Here is a 23,839-nt window from a genome sequence, read left to right on the forward strand (position 1 = left end):
AGACTGCATCAGGACTGGAGAGCACAACGCCACATCGTCCTGTTCCCACCAATCTAATTAGTCATTCACCTATCGAATCTGATCCTCATCCAGACATGGTACCGATACAGACACAGGCCGTTAGCAGGGTTTCCACAGAGCCGCCACAAAACATACCTAGCCCCACCTCTCCATTGTTTCCCTTGCTAAACCTGTCTAATAGGCAGACTAACACCTGACCTGGGGACTCACACACACACTCACACACACACTTCCTGTGTACACACTGTGTCAAACAAGGAACAGAAGAGGATACAACGGACAGCTCTGCTGTGGACAGCTAATAAGAGGAATGTTGTTTAAATTAGCAGAGAGTAAATCTATTTAAAATACTTTCTGTAGCTAGCTGAAGGCAGCCTGAATATGAAATGAATTAAATTGAGATTTTATGTCACTGGCCTACACATAATACCCCATAATATCAAAGTGGAAATATATTTTGGGAACTTAAGTCAATAATTATTCAGCCCCTTTGTTATGCCAAGCCTAAATAAGTTCAAGACTAGTGTTTAACATGATATTTGAATGACTACCTCATCTCTGTACCCCACACATACAATTATCTGCAAGGTCTCTCAGTTGAGCAGGGAAAACACAGATTCAACCACAAAGACCAGGGAGGTTTTCCAATATCTCGCAAAGAAGGGCACCTATTGAGCATGGTGTAGCTTTTAAGTACACTTTGGATGGTGTATCAATACGCCCAGTCACAATAAAGATACAGGCGTCCTTCCTAACTCAGTTGCCGGAGAGGAAGGAAACCGAGATTTAACCAGGAGGCCAAGGGTGACTTTAAAACAGTTACAGAGTTTAATGGTTGTGACAGGAGAAAACTGAGGATGGATCAACAACATTGCAGTTACTCCAAAATAGTAACCTAAATGACAGAGTGAAAAGAAGGATGCCTATACAGAATATAACATATTTCAAAATATGCATCCTGTTTGCAACAGGGCACTAAAGTAAAACTGCAAAACATGTGGCAAAAAAAGTTACTTTATGTCCTGAATACAAAGTTTTTGTACACAACACATCACTGAGTACCACTCTTCATATTTTCAAGCATGGTGGTGCTGCATCATGTTATGGGTATGCTTGTCATCGGCAAGGACTAGGGAGTTTTTTAGGATAAAAATAAACAGATTAGAGCTAAGTACAGGCAAAATCCTAGAGGAAAACCTGGTTCAGTCTGCTTTCCAACAGACACTTGGAGACAAATTCACCTTTCAGCAGGACAATAACCTAAAAGACAAGGCCAAATATACACTGGAGTTGCTTACCAAGATGACATTGAATGTTCCTGAGTGGCCTAGTTAAAGTTTTGACTTAAATCGGCTTCAAAATCTATGGCAAGACTTGGAAATGGCTGTCTTATAAATTATAATGTGCAAAGCTCTTAGAGACCTACCCAGAAAGACTCACAGCTGTAATCGCTGCCAAAAGTGATTCTAACATGCATTGACTTAGGGGTGCGAATACTTATGTAAATGAGATACTGTATTTTTGTATTTAATTTTTTATACTTGAAAGAAATTCTAAAAACATATTTCATTTTGTCTTTATGGGGTATTGTGTGTAGATGGGTAAGATATTATTTTTATTTAATCTATATTGAATTCAGACTGTAACACCACAAAATGTGGAATAAGTTAAGGGGTATGAATACTTTCTGAAGGCACTGAGAGCTCGCTTATGATATCTATATCACATTGTTTCACCCAGACCCAGACAGACAGGCACAGAGTAAGCAGGAGTCGAAAGGAGGAGGGAGAGTCTGAGGAACTTACGACTGTCTTCTTGGTCCTGACTCTGGTTCCTATGGCTGAGATACGAGGGGCCGTGGTCTTGTGTTGGTCCTGTCTGGGACATTCTCCTGTGTCTGGTTCCCCTCGCTGCAACAGTGTACTGTCCTTCTCATTAAGAGATTGGTTTACTGCCGTCCCAGACACAGCTCCACACTGCAACAACAGCACAATAACAACCGTTAACACTGGATCCTTGCCTACCTGTCTGTCTGTCTGTCTATCTGCCAGTTTGTCTGTCAGTCTGTCAGTCTGTCTCTGGGATGGTCAGCGGCAGGGAACGCAGTCTTCAGTTCAAAGTTCTATCGGACAGACAGTGACAGACAGAGACAAGGCAGCCTGTTAATCGTCCTCTGAAAGGACAAAGAGTGTGTCCTTGTCAAGTCCCTCTAATAAAGATGTCGTGTGGTCTCCTCCGCCGGCGGCTTCCTGACGTTAGTTAAAGCTGTCTCTCTGAATGTGTGTTATGGCTGCTGATGTGATCCCTTCAGGCATGTGCCCCTCTGCTAACCACTCTGTAACCATTCCTAATGTGCTCAATCATACAAACAACCTCCTCTACCCACACAACAAGACCTCTGTGCTGATCACATACAGAACCATACAGGCCTCTTTCTGTTGTTGCCCTCTGCTAACTAACTGCTGGGGTATTTCATGATGCAAGCCTCCATGAGAGGAGTCTTATGTAGGACCAGAGCTACAAGGTCCCGGTAACAACATCTCCACACAATGGCTGTCTGTCTGTCTCTGCCCCGCCTGGCCCACCACCCTGGCCAGACTACTGCTAGACACACTACACACTATAGCAGCTTTTCTAACAGCCAGCTCCCTCCTCTCACATCATAAAATGGACGCCTGCAGCATTCAGAGAAGCAGAATCAAAGACAGCCTGACAATGGCCATAGTGTCCCAGACAGACAGCTTCCACTGTATGACAACATGCTGTATGTACAGATTATCAACATATATCACAGTTATCCTTAAGGCCTATAGGGCTTTGGTCAAAAGTAGTGCACTATAAAGGGAATAGGGTGCAATCCTGAATCTAGTATGGTTCCTAGATTAAATGTATGTTAGCTAGGTGAATGTATGTGTATTGTAAAGTACATGATATAGCAGCATGGACTTATAGTCCTGTTAGACACCTGTTGAATGACTATAACAATAATCCATCAGGATTTCCTATTCACAAAGCTCAGTAAATTGATTATAGACAGCAGAGAGCATGAAAAAGCATGTGCCATCATGATAGGCTGCAGAGGAATGTATAGATTTCCCATATGTATCACTAGTTAGTACACGGCTTGCATTTCAATTAACATGGTCATGTCACCTGCTGTCTGCCTGTGTGCTGTGCAGGGTGTGTGTGTGTGACTGAGTTGTTGTCTGCGTGCAGTTCAGGGTGTGTGTGTGACTGACCTGTTGTCTGCGTGTGGTGCAGGGTGTGTGTGTGTGTGTGTGTGACTGACCTGTTGTCTGCGTGCTGTGCAGGGTGTGTGTGTAACTGACCTGTTGTCTGCGTGCTGTGCAGGGTGTGTGTGTGTGTGTGTGTGTGTGTGTGTGTGTGTGTGTGTGTGTGTGTGTGTGTGTGTGTGTGTGTGTGTGTGTGTGTGTGTGTGTGTGTGTGTGTGTGTGTGTGTGTGTGTGTGTGTGTGTGTGTGTGACTGACCTGTTGTCTGCATGCTGTGCAGGGTGTGTGTGTGACTGACCTGTTGTCTGCGTGCTGTGCAGGGTGTGTGTGTGACTGACCTGTTGTCTGCGTGCTGTGCAGGGTGTGTGTGTGACTGACCTGTTGTCTGCATGCTGTGCAGGGTGTGTGTGTGACTGACCTGTTGTCTGCGTGCTGTGCAGGGTGTGTGTGTAACTGACCTGTTGTCTGCGTGCTGTGCAGGGTGTGTGTGTGTGTGTGTGTGTGTGTGTGTGTGTGTGTGTGTGTGTGTGTGTGTGTGTGTGTGTGTGTGTGTGTGTGTGTGTGTGTGTGTGTGTGTGTGTGTGTGTGTGTGACTGACCTGTTGTCTGCATGCTGTGCAGGGTGTGTGTGTGACTGACCTGTTGTCTGCGTGCTGTGCAGGGTGTGTGTGTGACTGACCTGTTGTCTGCGTGCTGTGCAGGGTGTGTGTGTGACTGACCTGTTGTCTGCATGCTGTGCAGGGTGTGTGTGTGACTGACCTGTTGTCTGCATGCTGTGCAGGGTGTGTGTGTGACTGACCTGTTGTCTGCATGCTGTGCAGGGTGTGTGTGTGACTGACCTGTTGTCTGCGTGCTGTGCAGGGTGTGTCCGAGGGGGACGATGATGCACTCAGAGCCTCCTCTATGTCCAGGTTGAGCTGGTCCAGTTTCCTCATCAGCTGGCTCATAGACTCACACCACGGGGTCTGAGGCTGGACCAGGGGAGACTCCTGGGGGAAGAGAAAGGCAGGGGGGAGACGGTTATTAGACAACACTGGAGAAACCTATAGATTCATATTGTGTCACCATGTACTAAACCGGAGCATGCAGTTATCAGGTACAAAGGTCAATTAATTAGGACTACAACAATCACTACTCCGTAGTTGGACAGGAAACAAGTTTGATCATTCAGAGAGGTAAGATTTAATTCTCTGGATAATAACGTTGAAATCGTTCAGATAGTTAGAGAAGGTTATGAGCACCAGGTGACAACTAAAAACAGTACAGACCAGCATAGAGGGAAATGTGATATCTTCACCACCTAGTTCTTAGAAGTCATCACGCAGTAACACAGATCTTAACCTACAGTCCAGATTCTCTAACACAGCTCATGTTTGTCTCTGGGTGTGTCCCAAATGACACTCTAGTCCCTTTATAGTGCACTACTTTTGACCAGGGCCCATAGGCACTATATAGGGACACATCCAGAGACAAACATGTTAGAGGATCTGGAGGTTAAGGTCTCGCTCTCTCTTTGAGATCCTTGTTGCGCAACAGTGTGACTCAGAAGACAAGCAGCCGACACAAAGCCATTCATGAATTTCCTGGAATTAAACTGCGGAACTGTTGTCTGTGTTCTGAGTGTGTCTGTCTGTCTGTTGGAGCCCCTGCCCCCTGGAGCCCCTTGGCCCCTGGCTCTGTGTTCTGTCTGTTAGTGCCCCCAGGAGCCCCTGTGCGCCCAGCTCTTTCTCCATTCTGCATTAAAACCCCTCTCCTAACAATCATCCTATTGAGTGTGTTCTCTAGAGGACCTACTGTAGTAGTGCTGGTGTCTGAGCCACAGGCTCCTCAGGTGGAGATAGGTGTGACCCACCCATTGGCCTCCTGTTCTTCCTGCTTCAATGTAGAGGCAGTGAGTCTCAGTCACAACATACAGTAAATAGGCGTGATTTTCCCTCACAATTAAAATCGTGATGCTTTTTTAATCTAGTTCAAGTTAAAGCCATGACGTTTCGGCCGCCAACGGCCTTCATCAGAATGAAAACAAAATGGGAATGGACAAGAAAATATAGGAAATACAGTTCAGGACAAACAATAATCAATGTAGAGACAGGGAACTAGAGGTGGTAATGCATCTAGAGAATTCCTACAACATAAAGGTGTTACTAGTAGTGATCAGAGCAGAAGTCAGTCCACCTCGGGTCAGCTGCTTCACCTCTGACAGGGGAAACGCCTCAATCTGTCTATCTGTCTGTCTCTCTGTGCTATATCTGGAACACACTAGAACACAATGTCTCCTACTGTCTCTCTTCTCTCTGACAGCCACACAGTGCTGCCTGCCCGCCTCGGAATGCGGACATTTTCCTCAGAATGAGTGGAATTTCAGAGAAGGCTTGAAGCTGAGAGAGACACTAGCCATGATTCCTTTTACCTCCTCTTTCTGGCCCCATAAATAGTGAAAAACACTGATGCCATGGCAATGCTGTCGGCATGAGACAGACACTAGTGTTATCTTCAGGGGAAAGCTAATGTGAGAGGGAAGATATCTTCATAAGGGTAAATTGGCCACATTGTAAACCCCAAGGCCAGGTCTTTGACATGATAATGAGGAATGAAGTGTGTGAGCTCTGGGCACTGTGCCTGGACCATACCACCCACTGAGAGAGGCATAGATCACCAGGCAGGGAGAGGGTTGATTGGGTTGGATTGGATTGATGATTGGGGTAGAAATGGAGCAGGGGGCATGTGAAAGGGAACAACGGCTAGGCTAATAGGCTACTCAGCTGAAAAATAGTTAAAACCCATTCTCTCCTAACTTATAACCCATTCTCTCCTAACTTTCTAGGAGTTACCTGCTAAGTTCCCAGGTCTATCGCCTGGTGAGAACAGGCTTCTACGCTGCACTGAGTCACACCAGTAGAATCCTTTCACTTCTAAACTAGATAAAGATAAACAACATCACAGTAACATGTCTTTTTACAGTATACACAAACATACCATAACCAACTGACTGATGCACAGAGAGAGAGAGTGGGAGAGAGAGCTAGAGAGACGTGTGCATAGGCCACGCAGGATTACTATGTAGCAATGGTGCCCTCAGATGGCTAGTATGAAAAGCTGTAGTTCAAATGGACTGTCTGAAAAACAAACAGGAGTGCTGCCTGTCAGAGCCCCTGGTTGCGTCCCAAATGGCACCCGGTTTCCTATTTAGACCAAGGCCCAGTTTAAACCAGTTCCAGGTATTTAAAGCATTCCTCCTCCCTTTCCCCAAACAACCTTTATGCTCACAAACAGCCCATTCCCAGTGTTGTGTCATACAGCCTGTAAAGCCTGCAAGGTCTATCAGCAGAGTCAGTGGGAGTGTTCCCTACCTAACCTTTCCCCTCTGTTTTACTGTATGTTCTAATCTCCAGGGTTAGGGTTGGTATTTTATTATTCTTGGGGCGGCAGGTAGCCTAGTGGTTAGAGCATTGGGCCAGTTACTGAAAGGTTGCTGGATCAAATCCCCGAGTTGACAAGGTAAAAATCTGTCATTCTGCCCCTGAACAAGGCAGTTAACCCACTGTTCCCCGGTAGGCCATCATTGTAAATAAGAATTTGTTCTTAACTGACTTGCCTAGTTAAATTAGGGTTACATTATATGTCGTTATCTACAGAGGGATAAGCTGAGGAATGACAGAGATCTGGTGTCTCTGACACAGTTATGCACTGTTAGAGATCTGGTGTCTCTGACACAGTTATGCACTGTTAGAGATCTGGTGTCTCTGACACAGTTATGCACTGTTAGAGATCTGGTGTCTCTGACACAAGTAAACCATAGGTGTATGATGTGAACATGATTCATCAACGTCCAGAAGAGACTTTTAAAGGCCAGTAAACCTTAGAAGATGGGGTCACTCACAGTCTGGTAACTACCATTAAACCTGGAGGGATGGAGTCACAGCCTGGTAACTAGTAAACCTGGAGGGATGGAGTCACAGCCTGGTAACTAGTAAACCTGGAGGGATGGAGTCACAGCCTGGTAACTAGTAAACCTGGAGGGATGGAGTCACAGCCTGGTAACTAGTAAACCTGGAGGGATGGAGTCACAGCCTGGTAACTAGCAAACCTAGAGCGATGGAGTTACTGCTTGGTAACTAGTAAACCTGGAGGGATGGAGTCACAGCCTGGTAACTAGTAAACCTGGAGGGATGGAGTCACTGCCTGGTAACTAGTAAACCTGGAGGGATGGAGTCACTGCCTGGTAACTAGTAAACCTGGAGGGATGGAGTCACTGCCTGGTAACTAGTAAACCTGGAGGGATGGAGCCACAGCCTGGTAACTAGTAAACCTGGAGGGATGGAGTCACAGCCTGGTAACTAGTAAACCTGGAGGGATAGAGTCACTGCCTGGTAACTAGTAAACCTGGAGGGATGGAGTCACAGCTTGGTAACTAGTAAACCTGGAGGGATGGAGTCACTGCCTGGTAACTAGTAAACCTGGAGGGATGGAGTCACAGCCTGGTTACCAGTAAACCTGGAGGGATGGAGTCACAGCCTGGTAATTAGTAAACCTGGAGAGGTGGAGTCACAGCCTGGTAACTAGTAAACCTGGAGGGATGGAGTCACAGCCTGGTAACTAGTAAACCTGGAGGGGTGGAGTCACTGCCTGGTAACTAGCAAACCTGGAGGGATGGAGTCACAGCCTGGTTACTAGTAAACCTGGAGGGATGGCGTCACAGCCTGGTAACTAGTAAACCTGGAGGGATGGAGTCACTGCCTGGTAACTAGTAAACCTGGAGGGATGGAGTCACAGCCTGGTAACTAGTAAACCTGGAGGGATGGAGTCACTGCCTGGTAACTAGTAAACCTGGAGGGATGGAGTCACTGCCTGGTAACTAGTAGGGAGCAGACTATTGAAAGTGTTTGTATAGCAAAGCACTGTGTTTGTATTGAGCCCAAGTGGAATTAAATAATGGAAGACATCTGGGGCCTTTTTGTATCAAGCATCTCAGAGTAAAGGAAAGGGAATACCTAGTCAGCTGTACAACTTGGGTTGGGTCTTCCACATTTAACCCAACACCTCTGAATCAGAGAGGTGCGGGGGGGGGGGGGGGGGCTGCCTTAATTGATATCCACGTCTTCAGCGCCTGGGGAACTCTGTCCATGTAATCTTATTCATTATCATCTATAAGGCATAACTGCTCCTAGATCAGCACTCCTACTCTGAGACCCTTGATACATATGGCTCCTGGCCAGGAGGCAGGAAATACACAGCCTGGGGGAGCAACAGTCACATCTCCTCATTGAGAGAACAGGCTGGATTATATTAATATTCAATGTATATTAATATACTGCATCTAATGGTGTTAAACTAGTTAGTACACAGTGCCTAACCCTGACATAAACTTTCAAACACATCTCTACTGAACCATTCAACAAAGACATGAATATTACATCAATATGTGAGGAATATAGGTGGTACTATCTTGACAGTTGTATCTCTAAAATACTGTAATGTCTGTAATGACTGTGAACAAACAGTAGCCTACCTCTGTGCTGCTGGTCTCAGTCTCTGCCTCGTAGCCGCCGTGGTTCTGTTTTTTAGAGGAAGAAGAGGAGGAGAGGTGGGAGCTGGCTGTAGTGTTGGTTGTAGACCTGACTGGTGCCTCAGCCTGGGGATTCAGAGAACTTCTCTTCTTAACTACTTTGTCTCTGGTGCTGCTCCTTCTCCTCCGACTGACCAGGAACTCCCTGCTCTGAAGCAGCTCTGGGAATATGTCGTTATCATCCCCATCTTCATCAACATCACCTTCATCATCCTCCTCTGAGGAAGACTCCCTGCAGTCGGAGCTGTCATTGATGAAGACACTGTGGTCGGTGCTAGAATGACAGGTGGAGGGACTACAGGTGTAGTCTGAGAAGGTGATGGAGCTAGGTCTGTGTTTGATGATGTCGGGGTGATCGCAGAGGCCTAGCCCCGCCAAGGGGGCCTCAGAGAGGGCCAGGGGGAGGGAGGGAGGTCTGAAGGGATCCATGTTGTTGTCCACACTGACCACTAGAGAAGGAATGGAGATAAAAGTCTCTGATTGGACCACAGAGATAGTGACATGGCTGACCTCTGCCTCTGATTGGACCAGAAGGGTATGGATATTTCCTAGAGGGAAGGGCACATGGTTGTCTTCTGTGTGTTCCAGATCAGTAGGGACATGTCTGTTCTCCACAGGCCCCTCTGAGTGGTCCTCAGGCTGGCTGTCTGTTTCTGTCCATCTGGGTGACTCCTCCTCTAGCTCCATGTCGCTCTCGGTCTGTCTGGGCGAGGTATGCCCCAGCTCTATGTCCTCTAGCTGACCAGAGAGGTTAGCATCCAGGGAATGCCCTGATTCTACAGGTCTGTCACTGTCTTCAACCTCCAGGTTTCCCTCTATCTTAGGAGCAAGAACATCCACATCTCCCTCTATCCTAGGAGAAGGAACATTGGAGGCAAGGCAGGGGTCCTCAGCTGGAGAAGTGCTGTGTAAATCCAATCCATTGTTATTGGCATCATCAGGCGATGGTGATGTCACACTGTCTGGCTCACCGAGGAGACCCGCTGGACAGACAATCCAGAGAGGGTCTAGAGGGTCAGGAGGGGAGACATCAGAACCATACTCTGCTGGCCCTGCTGGCCCTCCTGGATCTCTAATACTAACAGCTAGTTTTCCCTCTATCCCAGGAGCTCCAGTCCTGTTATAGTCACTACCAGCCTCCCTATCCTGCTGGGGTGTGTCCTGGTGGTCTAGTTCCAGTTTCGACAGCTCCAGGCTTAGAGGTCCAGGCAAACAAACATCCTCACTGCTCTCTGTGGAGCTATCGTCATGATGAGAAGGCTCTGAAGCACATTTTGAGGAGGACTGGTGTGTCTGTGTCTCTGGTTGTGTCTGTTGCTGTACCTGTGTCTGTGCCAGTGGCTGTGTCTGTGGTGAGATGGTCCTACCAGATGATGCTGACATGACCAGAGACTGTCGCTCCTCCAGAGTAACCATCAGAACTGTGTCCATGTTGTCTCTACAGTCTGTTACAGTCTGTTACGGTGTGTTACTAGGGAACAGGTAGTCTGGTGATGTGACTGGTGGTCAGGTAGATCCAGAGGGACTGCTGTCTGATGTAAGAGCTATATGGATTTGCCATGTTCCTCTCAGACCACCTCAGCACCTGGATCAGCAACACCAACTTTCAAACAGATCAAACAGCAGATCACCTGAAACAAGATACAGCATTAAAAACTAAGAAAATACAGTATTAAACAAAGAGAGAAGATAACGTTACAACATTAAACAAACAGAGAAGATACAGCAATATAGAAGATACAGCATTGGAGAGGATACAGAGAAGATACTGCATTTGAGAAGATACTGCATTAGAAAAGATACTGCATTAGAAAAGATACTGCATTAGAGAAGACACTGCATCAGAGAAGATACAAAGAAGATATGGCATTAGAGAAGATACAGAATAGATTAAAGAAAATACTGCATTAAACAAACAGACAAGAAAACGCATTAGTTCCAAGCCATAAACATCTCACAGTGACATTGCTCAAAGACTGCCTGCTGTCCTCAGGTTCAGATCCATCACACACATCCATTTCAACTAAAAGAATAGTAATAACTTTACCTTTAAGCACAGATATACCAAGCTAGTATTTTGTAAGTGTGTTTCTTCTTTCCCCTTCTGACTCTCCTACTAGCAGTGAACTAACTACAGCCGGAGTGAAGCCAGAGAGTCCAGCAGAGCTAATGTCCAGGCTGTGTCCCAAGTGTCACCCTATTTCCTATATATTGCACTACTTTTGACCAGGATCCATAGGGCTCTGGTCAAAAGTTGTGCACTATGTAGGGAATAGGGTGCCATGTGGGACATAGCCCCCAGAGAGGAGCTGCTAGCTGTGAATCTGAACATCTGGCTGCAGTCGCAACGTTCAAGTCTGGATCTGTTTCAAACACTAGAGCAGTGACATCTCTGCACACAGGAATCTAGCTATTCTGCCCAGCAGCTGATGTATACACACACACACACACACACACACACACACACACACACACACACACACACACACACACACACACACACACACACACACACACACACACACCACACACACACACACACACACACACACACACACACACACACACACATTCCATAAGCACTCCACTCTGTGTAGGGGATAAACATCTGTTCAGGGTACAAAGGGAGGCTTTTCTCAGACTGCTCTTTCCAAATAAGCTGACAACAAAGTTACATCAGTAACTGCATTCCCTACATTTCACAGATAGATACACTAACCCCAACTGTGAGGTCTTGGTACAGCTTAAACACAGTCATGAATGCCTTTGCAACTGTCCTTATATTCCCTGGAGAAGAACTTTGCCTTCAGTATGTATGGACAGCTTGAAGTCTATTGATTAGTATGGTTGATCTGTATGAATGATTATTGATTAGTATGGTTGATCTGTATGGTGTAATGGATGATTATTTATTCGTATGGTTGATCTAAACCCAATATGAATCCAGCCTCAAACCATACAGCCTCATACAAATAGGATGACACACACACTCACAATAATACACAGTATATTCACATGGAGGGAGAGGAACACAGTGACACCAACACATGTGTGCAGGGATCTTTTCTGCCATTGAAATCCTTGGGCGGGTCGCCTAACGTTAAGTGTTTTTCAGGTCGCCCAAACAGTGCTTTACATTTTTTACAAATTTTGGGGATTAAAAATCAGTTAAACAACTAAACACAGATATAGTATGTAGAAAAGATAATGGACCTGTATATCATTTCATCTTTGAGAACTAACAATCACCAAAATAAAAGCTAGACAGTCAGGGAGAATTGAAAATTCCCCAAACAATGAATTTTGTGGTATTGATTTTGTTCTTATGTTTGAGCAAAATAACACAGCATTAGCCATGGCAAAATGCATAGAATGATAGGAAATAATCTTTAAAACTGCAAACATTTCTCTCAGCTCCATAGAGACATTTATAGAATAGCAGGAAATTGGCTTAAAAATTAAAAAACGTCTCTACACTGCCAAGATGGAGAGCCTCTAACATGTTCTCTACAATTCAGCTGTGCTGACAGGCAGACTGCGTTCCTGCCACGACCCCTACCACACCCCTGCCACGTCCAGGTTACCGAGATTTACCAGGATTTACCGCCGAAACCCATTCCCTTTTTCTGTGATAAATAACTGCGAGAAACCGGTAAATTATAGTAAATTATTACCATGAATAACGTGATGTGGAATGGAACTGTTAAATGATATGCAATGTTTAAATCTATCTTGGCTATGGCCTTCTGCTCTACTATCTGCATGATCAATAATCAACGCTCAGGACGTGTGCGTATTTGTAGCCTACCGTAATTACTTCCACAAAAAATGTGCCATTTATTCAAAGCGCACGCATTCTTTATACTGAAACTGTACACGCGTGTAACGGGTGTCGTAATGAGTGGACCAAGGTGCAGCGGGAAAATGTATACTCATCTTCTTTAATTGTGAAAAGAAGGAAAAACAAACAAAACATGTATACAAAACACAACGAACGACACTAACAGTCCTATCAGGTGCATAGACACTAAACAGGAGACAACTACCCACAATTCCCATTACCAAAACACCCCTATACATAGGACCTTCAATCAGAGGCAACGAGGAACAGCTGCTTCCAATTGAAGGCCAAATCAATAAACTAAACATACTAGACGAGAACATAGAAATATACTAACATAGAACATAAACCAAAACCCCGGAACACTCTAATCAAACACCCCTCTACAAAACACATAGCCCAACAAACCCCGAAACACTCTAAACAAATACCCTCTGCCACGTCCTGACCAAACTAATATAACAAATAACCCCTTTACTGGTCAGGACGTGACAACGCGACCTTGAAATGCATGGTATAAGCTTCATGCTCCTTTCCAATAAATGCAGAGGGTCTTATTCTGGTTACGTGATGATCGATGCTTGATTGCCATTTTGACAAATAGTGGTGAAAATGCGATGGAAATACAGTGCATTTGGAAAGTATTCAGACCCCTTCACTTTTTCCACATTTTGTTACGTTATAACCTTATTCTAAAATGGATTTATTCAGTACTTTCTTGAAGCACCTTTGGCAGCGATTACAGCCTTGAGTGATCTTGGGTATGATGCTGCAAGCTTGGCACACATGTATTTGGAGAGTTTCTCCCAATATTCTCTGCAGATCCTCTCAAGCTTTGTCGGGTTGGATGGGAAGCATTGCTGCACAGCTATTTTCAGATCTCTCCAGAGATGTTAGATCGGGTTCAAGTCCGGGTTCTAGCTGAAGCCACTCCTGCGTTGTCTTGGCTGTGTGCTTAGGGTTGTTGTCCTGTTGGAAGGTGAACCTTTGCCCCAGTCTGAGGTCCTGGGCTTTCTGGAGCAGGTTTTCATCAAGGATCTCTCTGTACTTTGTTCAGTTCATCTTTCCCTCGATCCTGACTATTCTCCCAGTCCCTGCTGCTTACAAACATCCTCACAGCATGATGGTGCCACTACTATGCTTCACCGTAGGGATGGTACCAGTTTTCCTCCAGACGTGACGCTTGGCATTCAGGCCAAAGAGTTCAACTTGGTTTCATCAGACCAGAGAATCTGGTTTCTCATGGTCTGAGAATCCTGTAGGTGCATTTTACTGAGGAGTGGCTTCCGTCTGGCCACTCTACCATAAAGGCCTGATTGGTGGTGCTGCAGAGTTGGTTGTCCTTCTAGAAGGTTCTCCCATCTCCATGGAGGAACTCTGGAGCTCTGTCAGAGTCTCCCTGACCAAGGCCATTCTCCTCCGACTGCTCAGTTTGGCCGGGCTGCCAGCTCTAGGAAGTGTCTTGGTGGTTCCAAACTTCTTCCATTTAAGAATGATGGTGGCCACTGTGTTCTTGGAGACCTTCAATGCTGCAGAAGGTTTTTGGTACACTTCCCCAGATCTGTGCCTCGACACAATCCTGTCTCGGAACTCTACGGACAATTCCTTCGACTTCATGGCTTGGTTTTTGCTCTGGCATTGTCAACTGTGGGACCTTATATAGACAGGTGTGTGCCTTTCCAAATCTTGTCCAATCACAGGTGGGCTCCAATCAAGTTGTAGAAACATCTCAAGGATGATCAATGGAAACAGGATGTACCTGAACTAAATGTCAAGTCTCATAGCAAAGGGTCTGAATGCTTATGTAAATAAGGTATTTCAGTTTTTTATGTTTAATACATTTGCTAAAATGTCTAAAAAACGCTTTTCGCTTCGTCATTATGGGAAATTGTGTGTACATTGATAGGGAAAAAATACACTGCTCAAAAAATAAAGGGAACACTAAAATAACACATCCTAGATCTGAATGAATGAAATAATCTTATTAAATACTTTTTTCTTTACATAGTTGAATGTGCTGACAACAAAATCACACAAAAATAATCAATGGAAATCCAATTTATCAACCCATGGAGGTCTGGATTTGGAGTCACACTCAAAATTAAAGTGGAAAACCACACTACAGGCTGATCCAACTTTGATGTAATGTCCTTAAAACAAGTCAAAATGAGGCTCAGTAGTGTGTGTGGCCTCCACGTGCCTGTATGACCTCCCTACAATGCCTGGGCATGCTCCTGATGAGGTGGCGGATGGTCTCCTGAGGGGTCTCCTCCCAGACCTGGACTAAAGCATCCGCCAACTCCTGGACAGTCTGTGGTGCAACGTGGCATTGGTGGATGGAGTGAGACATGATGTCCCAGATGTGCTCAATTGGATTCCTGCACGGTGTTGGGCTGTAAGCCCAACCCCCACCTGTGGACGTCGGGCCCTCATACCACCCTCATGGAGTCTGTTTCTGACCGTTTGAGCAGACACATGCACATTTGTGGCCTGCTGGAGGTCATTTTGCAGGGCTCTGGCAGTGCTCCTCCTGCTCCTCCTTGCACAAAGGCAGAGGTAGCGGTCTTGCTGCTGGGTTGTTGCCCTCCTACGGCCTCCTCCACGTCTCCTGATGTACTGGCCTGTCTCCTGGTAGCGCCTCCATGCTCTGGACACTACGCTGACAGATACAGCAAACCTTCTTGCCACAGCTCGCATTGATGTGCCATCCTGAATGAGCTGCACTACCTGAGCCACTTGTGTGGGTTGTAGACTCCGTCTCATGCTACCACTAGAGTGAAAGCACCGCCAGCATTCAAAAGTGACCAAAACATCAGCCAGGAAGCATAGGAACTGAGAAGTGGTCTGTGGTCACCACCTGCAGAACCACTCCTTTATTGGGGGTGTCTTGCTAACTGCCTATAATTTCCACCTGTTGTCTATTCCATTTGCACAACAGCATGTGAAATTTATTGTCAATCAGTGTTGCTTCCTAAGTGGACAGTTTGATTTCACAGAAGTGTGATTGACTTGGAGTTACATTGTGTTGTTTAAGTGTTCCCTTTATTTTTTTGAGCAGTGTATATTTAATCTATTTTTGAATAAGGCTGTAACCTAACAAAATGTGGAAAAAGTGAAGGGGTCTTTTGTGTTAAGCATGAAAATTTAACATGTGTCACGATTGTCGTCTGGAATGGAGGACCAAAACGCAGCAGGAATGTGGATGCTCATCTTGATATTTATTTGAAATCAAAGTGAACACCAAAATAACAAAACAACGAACAACAAAACAGTCTTGTAACGCTCACACAGGCAAAACAACAAACAATCTCCCACAAACACTAAACCAAACAATTACCCATATATAGGACTCTCAATCAGAGGCAACGAGAAACACCTGCCTCCAATTGAGAGTCCAGCACCCAAACCTAAACATAGAAAACCTAAACTAGACAACACGCAGAAATACAACCTAGAACAACTAACCTAGAACATACACCCAAAACCCAGGAACACATAAATCAAACACCCCTCTCTAACACACACAAAACCCCCACCATACAAAACAAACATCCCTCTGCCACGTCCTGACCAAAATACTAAACAACTACTCCCTCTGCTGGTCAGGACGTGACAACTGCCATATGGAACTTTTTGGCTAAACCGACAAAATTCACATAGAAATGAAAGCAAGTCTAAGAAGCGGTAGATCTGTTCTATGTGTTATATTTCTATGCTTCTCGCTTTAAGTTGAATTTTTGCATCTGTTACTTTCAGTTTTGTACACCAGGTTCAAACACCTGAAAATACAATATGTTTGGTTATAGACAATATATTTCATAGCGGTTTGGATGGTACAATGATTCTCTACACTATACTTGCTTGTTTTGTCACATAAACTGAAATTAGTACAGAGTCGAAGTGCAGGGGTATGCAGTAATTGAGGTAGATATGTACAGTACATATAGGTAGGGGTAAAGTGACTAGGCAACAGTTAGGTAATAAGCAGTAGCAGCAGTGTATGTCATAAGTCAAAAGTGTTAGTGCAAAAGGGCTCAGTGCAGATTGTCCGGGTAGCTATTTGGTTAACTATTTAGCAGTCTTATGGCTTGGGGGCAGAAGCTGTTCAAGGTCCTGTTGGTTCCAGACATGGTGCATCGGTAACGCTTGCTGTGCCGTAGCAGAGAGATCAGTCTATGACTTGGGTGGCTGGAGTCTGACAATTTTTAGGGCCTTCCTCTGACACCTCCTGGTATAGAGGTCCTGGATGGCAAGGAGCTCGGCCCCAGTAATGTACTGAACTGTACCCACTATCCTCTGTAGCGCCTTGTGGTTGGATGCCAAGCAGTTGCCATACCAAGCGATGATGCAGCCAGTCAAGATGCTCTCAATGGTGCAGCTGTATAACTTTTGAGGATCTGAGTGCCGATGCCAAATCTTTTCAGTCTCCTGAGAGGGAAGAGGTGTTGTTGTCCCTTCTTCATGACTGTGTTGGTGAGTGTGGACCATGTTAATTCCTTAGTGATGTGGACACCGAGGAACTTGAAGCTCTCAAACAGTTCCACAGGCCCGTTTATGTGGAAGGAGGCATGCTCGGCCCTCCTGTTTACTGTAATTCATGATCAGCTCCTTTGTCTTGCTGACGTTGAGGGAAAGGTTGTTGTCCTGGCACCACACTACCAGTTCACTGACCTCCTCCCTATAAGCTGTCTCATTGTTGTCGGTGATCAAGCCTACCACCGTCATGTTGTCAACAAACGTATTAATGATGATGTTGGAGTCGTGCACAGCCATGAAGGTGTGTTGTTGCCTACCCTCACTACCTGGGGGTAGCCTGTCAGGAAGTGCAGGATCCAGTTGCAGAGGGAGGTGTTCAGTTCATGATAATGGAAAAGAATAATCTCAGGAGCTTGACTTCTTTATTTAGTTTCATTATATAGTCCAAGTATGTGTAGCCAGAGGTCTCACGATTCATTTTATTCTGTGACAAACATTTTAAAACAAGACCTTGACCATTGACTAGAAATTGCTAGAAATATTATAGATTTTTAGGCTAACGAATGATAATGAATGCAATAAGAAAATGTTAGCTTTTATGTCAAATATATTCTACGTTTGAAGGCACACAATGCACGGCCGGTTTAGATTCGTGGGCAATGATCAACCGCATGGCTATCCATGGTGTTGAATCTCTGCTAGAGCTTATCTGTTTGATTAGCGGAGAATCAGATATGTTCTCTCTAACAAAATCACCACAATAAGATAAGCGAGTTATCATAAACAGCCAAAACTTTCCCAAATTGCCCCGATAGCCATGTGCAAGGGAGAGAAAATGACCAAGATGCATATTTCAGTCAAAGGTAGGCTAAAATGAATGTAGCCTAGTTATAACTATACTGTAATAACAGAATATTTTACCAGTCGGCCAACAGTGCTTCATAGGCCTACATTAAAGCTAGGCTACATCAACAAAATAGTGTGGTGACTAGGAGAACTTTGAGTTATAAAATCAAGAAATCGTTAGATTCATGTGTAGTCTATATTTAGCCATGTGTGGTATAATCATGTCAGATTTTTTTTCGCTGGTATTATATGCTTTTAAATAGCACTTCCGATTTGAACGGGAATACCGGGAAGCCCAGTAATTTCTTGCAATTTTCTCAGGAAGAAAAATTGGTTGATTCTCAAGGAAATATTCAACCCTAGTCTCTACATGTTTTTATTCTGTGAAACAGATCCCACAACTGAGGAATTAAATCTATTGTTTCATTGTATCTGAACTATTTTCCTGGATTTAAGAAACCTACAACATTTTACCTCTACAGCTCATATTAACCCACGGTGAGGACACCAGGACTAACAAATCAGACAGACCTGGAAGTCAGAGAGGGAAACAGTCTCAAAGGGCATGAACTGTCGATATTATTAAGCATATTAATAGTTCATTATGGAAATTAAGATACACAAGATTTTGGAATATATATAGTTTTTAATAGCTATATATAAAGCAAATTGAGGTGAGAGCATTGGAAATGTTTTTAGCAGTTGATCTACTTCTGTTCTGTGGGTGGCACCGTGTGCTCTTTTCAAAGGATGGGTCTTGGCCTTTTGGGGGGCCTAGGGATCCGGGGGGACGGGGGTGGCCTGCCGGTCACTGGAATGACAACCCAACTTGGGTTCGGGAGGGACTTTAGCGGGTGGAATAGTGGAGAACAATTGGAGGGTTACTGTCACACCCTGATCTGTTTCACCTGTCTTTGTGCTTGTCTCCACCCCCCTCCAGGTGTTGCAAATCTTCCCCATTATCCCCAATGTATTTATACCTGTGTTCTCTGTTTGTCTGTTGCCAGTTCGTTTTGTTTCGTGAAACCTACCAGCATTTTCCCCCTTGCTCCTGTCTGTTTTAGTTTTCCCGGTTTTGACCATTCTGCATACCCTGAGCCTGCCTGCCGTTCTGTACCTTGTGTACCCTATCTGGATTACTGACCTCTGCCTGCCTTTGACCTGTCGTTTTGCCTGCCCCTGTACTAGTAATAAACTTTTGTTACTTTGACACTGTCTGCATCTGGGTCTTACCTGAAACATGATAGTTACTTAGTGGAAATGCAAATATTATGGTACAGCTATATGGACACTCAATCACTAAGATACTTTTTAATGGTAAATTTACAAACATATATTATGATAAATATATTTGAAACTTGTATCTCATTATGGTAGTTGGTGAAATAAGTATAGCCAGTTATAATTGTAATGGCTTAGCAGATAATAAGAAAAGACAAACAATATTTACCGGGCTTAAAGAGAAGGAATGTAATATCTATTGTTTACCGGAAACTCATTCAACAATTTTAGATGAAGTTGTGTGGAAAAAGGCCCGGGGATGAAATATACTTCTCCCATGGGCAAAGAAACTCAAAAGGGGGGATGATATTAATTAACAGTAATTTTGATCCGAATGCGCAAATTGTCCTAACAGATACTCAAGGTAGATGGATGATTTTAAATATGTTATTGGACCATAAACAGATATGGCTCATTAACCTTTACGGACCAAATAATGATGATCCACATTTCTTTGAAAATATTTATTATAAATTATCAACCCTACAAACAATACAAGACTCTATTATTATGGTGGGAGATTATAATACTGTTTTAAATATGGACCGTAAAGGAAATCTCTATGGACCGTAAAGGAAATCACATTACAAACGATCACCCTCAAATGTCATGGATGTATTGGAACTAGTGGATATATGGAGGCTTAAATATCCTAACCTAGTGAGATATACATGGCGGAGGCTCAATCAAGCTAGTTGTCTTGACTAGTTTCTTATGTCATTCTCGTTGGCACCAAAAGTTTAAAAGTGTTGATAGGGGACAGAATGTGGTTGGACCATCAGATAATTAGCATATACATTACTCTTACTGAATTTCCACGTTGGCGAGTATATTGGAAATTTAATCATATCCTATTGGATGATAACTTGTTTTTATCTAGGACAGAGGAATTTATAAGTGAATTCTTCCGACATAACATAGGTACAACAGATCCCCTTATTGTATGGGACACTTTTAAATGTGCCTTTAGAGGCCATGAAATGCAGTACTCAGCTCTAAAACAAAAGCAATTTAGGTCAAAAGAGTCCATAGTAGCAAAGGAAATAGAAGGTCTAACAGAACAGATGGATAGCAATAAAATCTGTACCAGATTAAATTAGAGGAAATACAAAAAGAAATGGAGGAACTCATTCAAGAAAGATCAAGCATAATATATTATAAAAGTAAAGCAAACTGTATGGAATATTGGGAAAAATTCACAAAATTATTTTTTAATATTCAACATAGAAATACCACCAAAAATAATTTACTGAAACTTGTTACAAATGATGGAGTCACCCATGATTCACCAAATTATATTTTGAAAGAGGAAGCAAAGTACTTTAAGCATATGTTTTTGTTTCAGTCTCCTGCATCTTCCCTGTAGCTCAGTTGGTAGAGCATGGTGTTTGCAACACCAGGGTTGTGGGTTTGATTCCCACGGGGGGCCAGCACAGAAAAAAAAATGTATGAAATTGTATGAAATGTATGTGTTCACTACTGTAAGTCGCTCTGGATAAGAGTGTCTGCTAAATGATGTAAATGTAATGTAAATGTTCTCTAACCAAAGCTAATTGTATGGATTTTTTTTCTATTAATAATGTAAAATGAACAGCTGTAAAGAAAGACTCATGTGAAGGTGAAATTACAGAGGAGGAACTTGTTGATGCATTTAAAGCCTTTAAGTCTGTGAAACATCCAAGGGCTGGATGGCATATCAGTTGAGGTATACCAAACTTTTTTGGAGTATATATAACCACTCCTATGTAAATGGTAGATTATCGTACACTCAACAAGAAGGTCTGATTTTGTTATTACTGAAACAGGATACAAGTGGTAAATATAAAGATCCAGTCCATTAAAATAATTGGAAGCCCCTTACACTTCAGTGTGTGATGCAAAAATTAAACAAAAAAATGTATAGTACATAGAATTAAAAAGGTATTGTCAGATATTATTATTTCTAATCAGTCAGGTTTTTCACATGGACGATACATTGGAGATAATATAACACAAGTACTGAAAACAATAGAACACTATGAAAAACTGGGAAACCAGGCATGCTATTCATAGCTGACTTTGAAAAGGCTTTTGATAAAGTGCGACTGGAGCTTATATATAAATGCCTGGAACATTTCAATTTTGGAGGATATCTTATTAAATGGGTTAAAGTCATGTATAGTAACCCTGGGTGTAAAATAATAAATAATGGCTACTTCTTAGAAAGTTTTAAACTGTCAAGAGGAGTAAAACAAGGTTGTCCACTATCGGCATATCTATTTATTAAACCGTGAAGCACAGGGGTGGCAGCATCATGTTGTGGGGTGCTTTGCTGCAGGAGGGACTGGTGCACTTCACAAAATAGATGGCATCATGAGGGTGGTAAATTATGTGGATATATTGAAGCAACATCCTAAGACATCAGTCAGAAAATTAAAGCTTGGTCGCAAACGGGTCTTCCAAATGGCCATTGACCCCAAGCATACTTCCAAAGTTGTGGCAAAATGGCTTACGGACAACAAAGTCAAGGTATTGGAGTGGCCATCACAAAGCCCTGACCTCAATCCTATAGAACATTTGCGGGCAGAACTGAAAAAGTGTGTGCGAGCAAGGAGGCCTACAAACCTGACTCAGTTACACCAGCTCTGTCAGGAGGAATGGGCCAAAATTCACCCAACTTATTGTAGGGTGCTTGTGGAAGGCTACCCGAAACATTTTGACCCAAGTTAAACCATTTAAATGCAATGTTACCAAATACTAATTGAGTGTATGTAAACTTCTGACCCACTGGGAATGTGATGAAAGAAATTAAAGCTGAAATAAATCATTCTCTCTACTATTATTCTGACATTTCACATTCTTAAAATAAAGTGGTGATCCTAACTGATTTAAGACAGGGAATTTTTACTTGGTTTAAATGTCAGGAATTGTGAAAAACTGAGTTTAAATGTATTTGGCTAAGGTTTATGTAAACTTCCGACTTCAACTGTATATATATATATATATTTGTATATATATATATATATATATATATATATATATATATATATATATATATATATATATATATATATAGTATATATATATATATATATATATATATATATATATATATATATATATATATATATATATATATATATATATATATATATATATATATATATATATATATATATATATATGTATATATATATATATATATATATATATATATTTGCAAAAAGATATATGGGGGATTGGAAGTGATGCAAACAATTACATTGATGGAAGCTACAATCAATCTGCAATAAATAATAATAATTAAAAAAATATATATTTAAAAAACTGTCTCAAAGTGCTATGAAAACAGAAAACAAACAGACAGAGAATGGAACCCTCTTCCCTTTATAGTGCACTACTTTTGACCCGGGCCGATAGGGATTGGTCAAAAGTTGTGCACTATATAGGGAATAGGGTGCCATTTGAGATGCAAGTAGAGTCTTACCTGTTAGGTGGAAAATAGTCATGTTTGTTGTCTAAACAGACAAACTGAGATCATCGCAAAAACACTAGAGAGAGAAAGCGTCCTAGTGGAACCAAAGTTCTCTTAAGACACAAGAGAGAGCAGGAGAAAGAGTGAAGGACTAGGAGATTCTCTCAGAAGAGACAGAGGAGCGAGAGTAAAAGAGAGAGAGAAGAGAGAAAAGTGAGAGTAGAAGAGAGAGAGAAAAGAGAGAGAGTAGAAGAGTCTCTTGTCAGAAGTGCAGCCACTGTGTTTCCAGTCAGCATTTCAAGCAGGTCTTCCTCTGCAGGGCAACACTGTCATCTCAACTATCCCTCTATCTGTCCTCCCTCAGGGGCTAGTGGAGGTTAGCGCTGGCTACCTCTATGCATGCTGCTAGCGCTCTGACTAAGCCATTCAGAATATGCGTAAGGGCATGGAGTGTGAGAGTGAGTGTGTGTATTTGTGTGGGAGGTGGAAAGGGGAGGAGAGAAGAGATACTGTAGGAGGGAGAAAGATGAAGTGGGAGTGAGAGAGGGAGTAATGGAGAGGAGCAGTATTCGGTATTTGGCACCGTAAGAGAGCAAGGTAATATGTGGTTCCAGCTAACACAACATGTTCGGATGTGAAGACAGAGTGACCTCATGGCTGTATTGTCACTGGACTCAGAGTGTGTGTTTTGTGTGTGCGTGTGTGTGTCATCCTATCTGGACGCAACAGCATGGCAGTCATTCCTGAGGCGCAGTAGAGCAGATTACTACTGAGGAGGAGCGGCACCATGCCTTGATATCCTGCTGTAGCTGGTTAAAATATAAAGACACAGATAGCACAGATAAGGAATTCCAAAGGATCCTCTCAGGGTCAAAGATATGTTGCTATGTTGTAGGGAAAAGTGTCAAACCGAGATATAATAAGGTATGTGAAGTATTTGCCATAATGATAGTGCCTTGTTTGTGCCCCCCCCCCAAAAAAAAATGTAAATTTGAAGTTAGTCATAACTAATCTACTTTAGTTCTGCCATATGCTGTCCATTACTGAATGACAGACAGGAGTCATTGATGGCAGCTCTGCACGACATCAGACTAGCATAGGAAGGAGTCTGAACTAACCTGACC

At 43.2% G+C, this 23,839-nt stretch overlaps 1 protein-coding gene across 1 annotated transcript in view; it reads right to left on the reverse strand.

The window, feature by feature from the left end:
* Positions 1 to 23,138, reverse strand: part of LOC106580986 (stAR-related lipid transfer protein 13) — a 104,056-nt gene extending 80,918 nt beyond the window's left edge. The window contains exons 1-4 of the mRNA XM_045703702.2: positions 22,728 to 23,138; positions 8,761 to 10,448; positions 4,091 to 4,240; positions 1,827 to 1,997 (exon numbers count right to left, since the gene is read on the reverse strand). Coding sequence (XP_045559658.2) covers positions 1,827 to 1,997; positions 4,091 to 4,240; positions 8,761 to 10,248 — 1,809 coding nt within the window. The 5' untranslated portion in view covers positions 10,249 to 10,448; positions 22,728 to 23,138. The remainder of the gene's footprint in view (positions 1 to 1,826; positions 1,998 to 4,090; positions 4,241 to 8,760; positions 10,449 to 22,727) is intronic.
* Positions 23,139 to 23,839: the final 701 nt, after the last annotated feature.

The sequence above is a fragment of the Salmo salar genome, chromosome 20 (genome assembly GCF_965601325.2).
Source record: "Salmo salar chromosome 20, fSalSal1, whole genome shotgun sequence".
Taxonomy (NCBI): domain Eukaryota; kingdom Metazoa; phylum Chordata; class Actinopteri; order Salmoniformes; family Salmonidae; genus Salmo; species Salmo salar.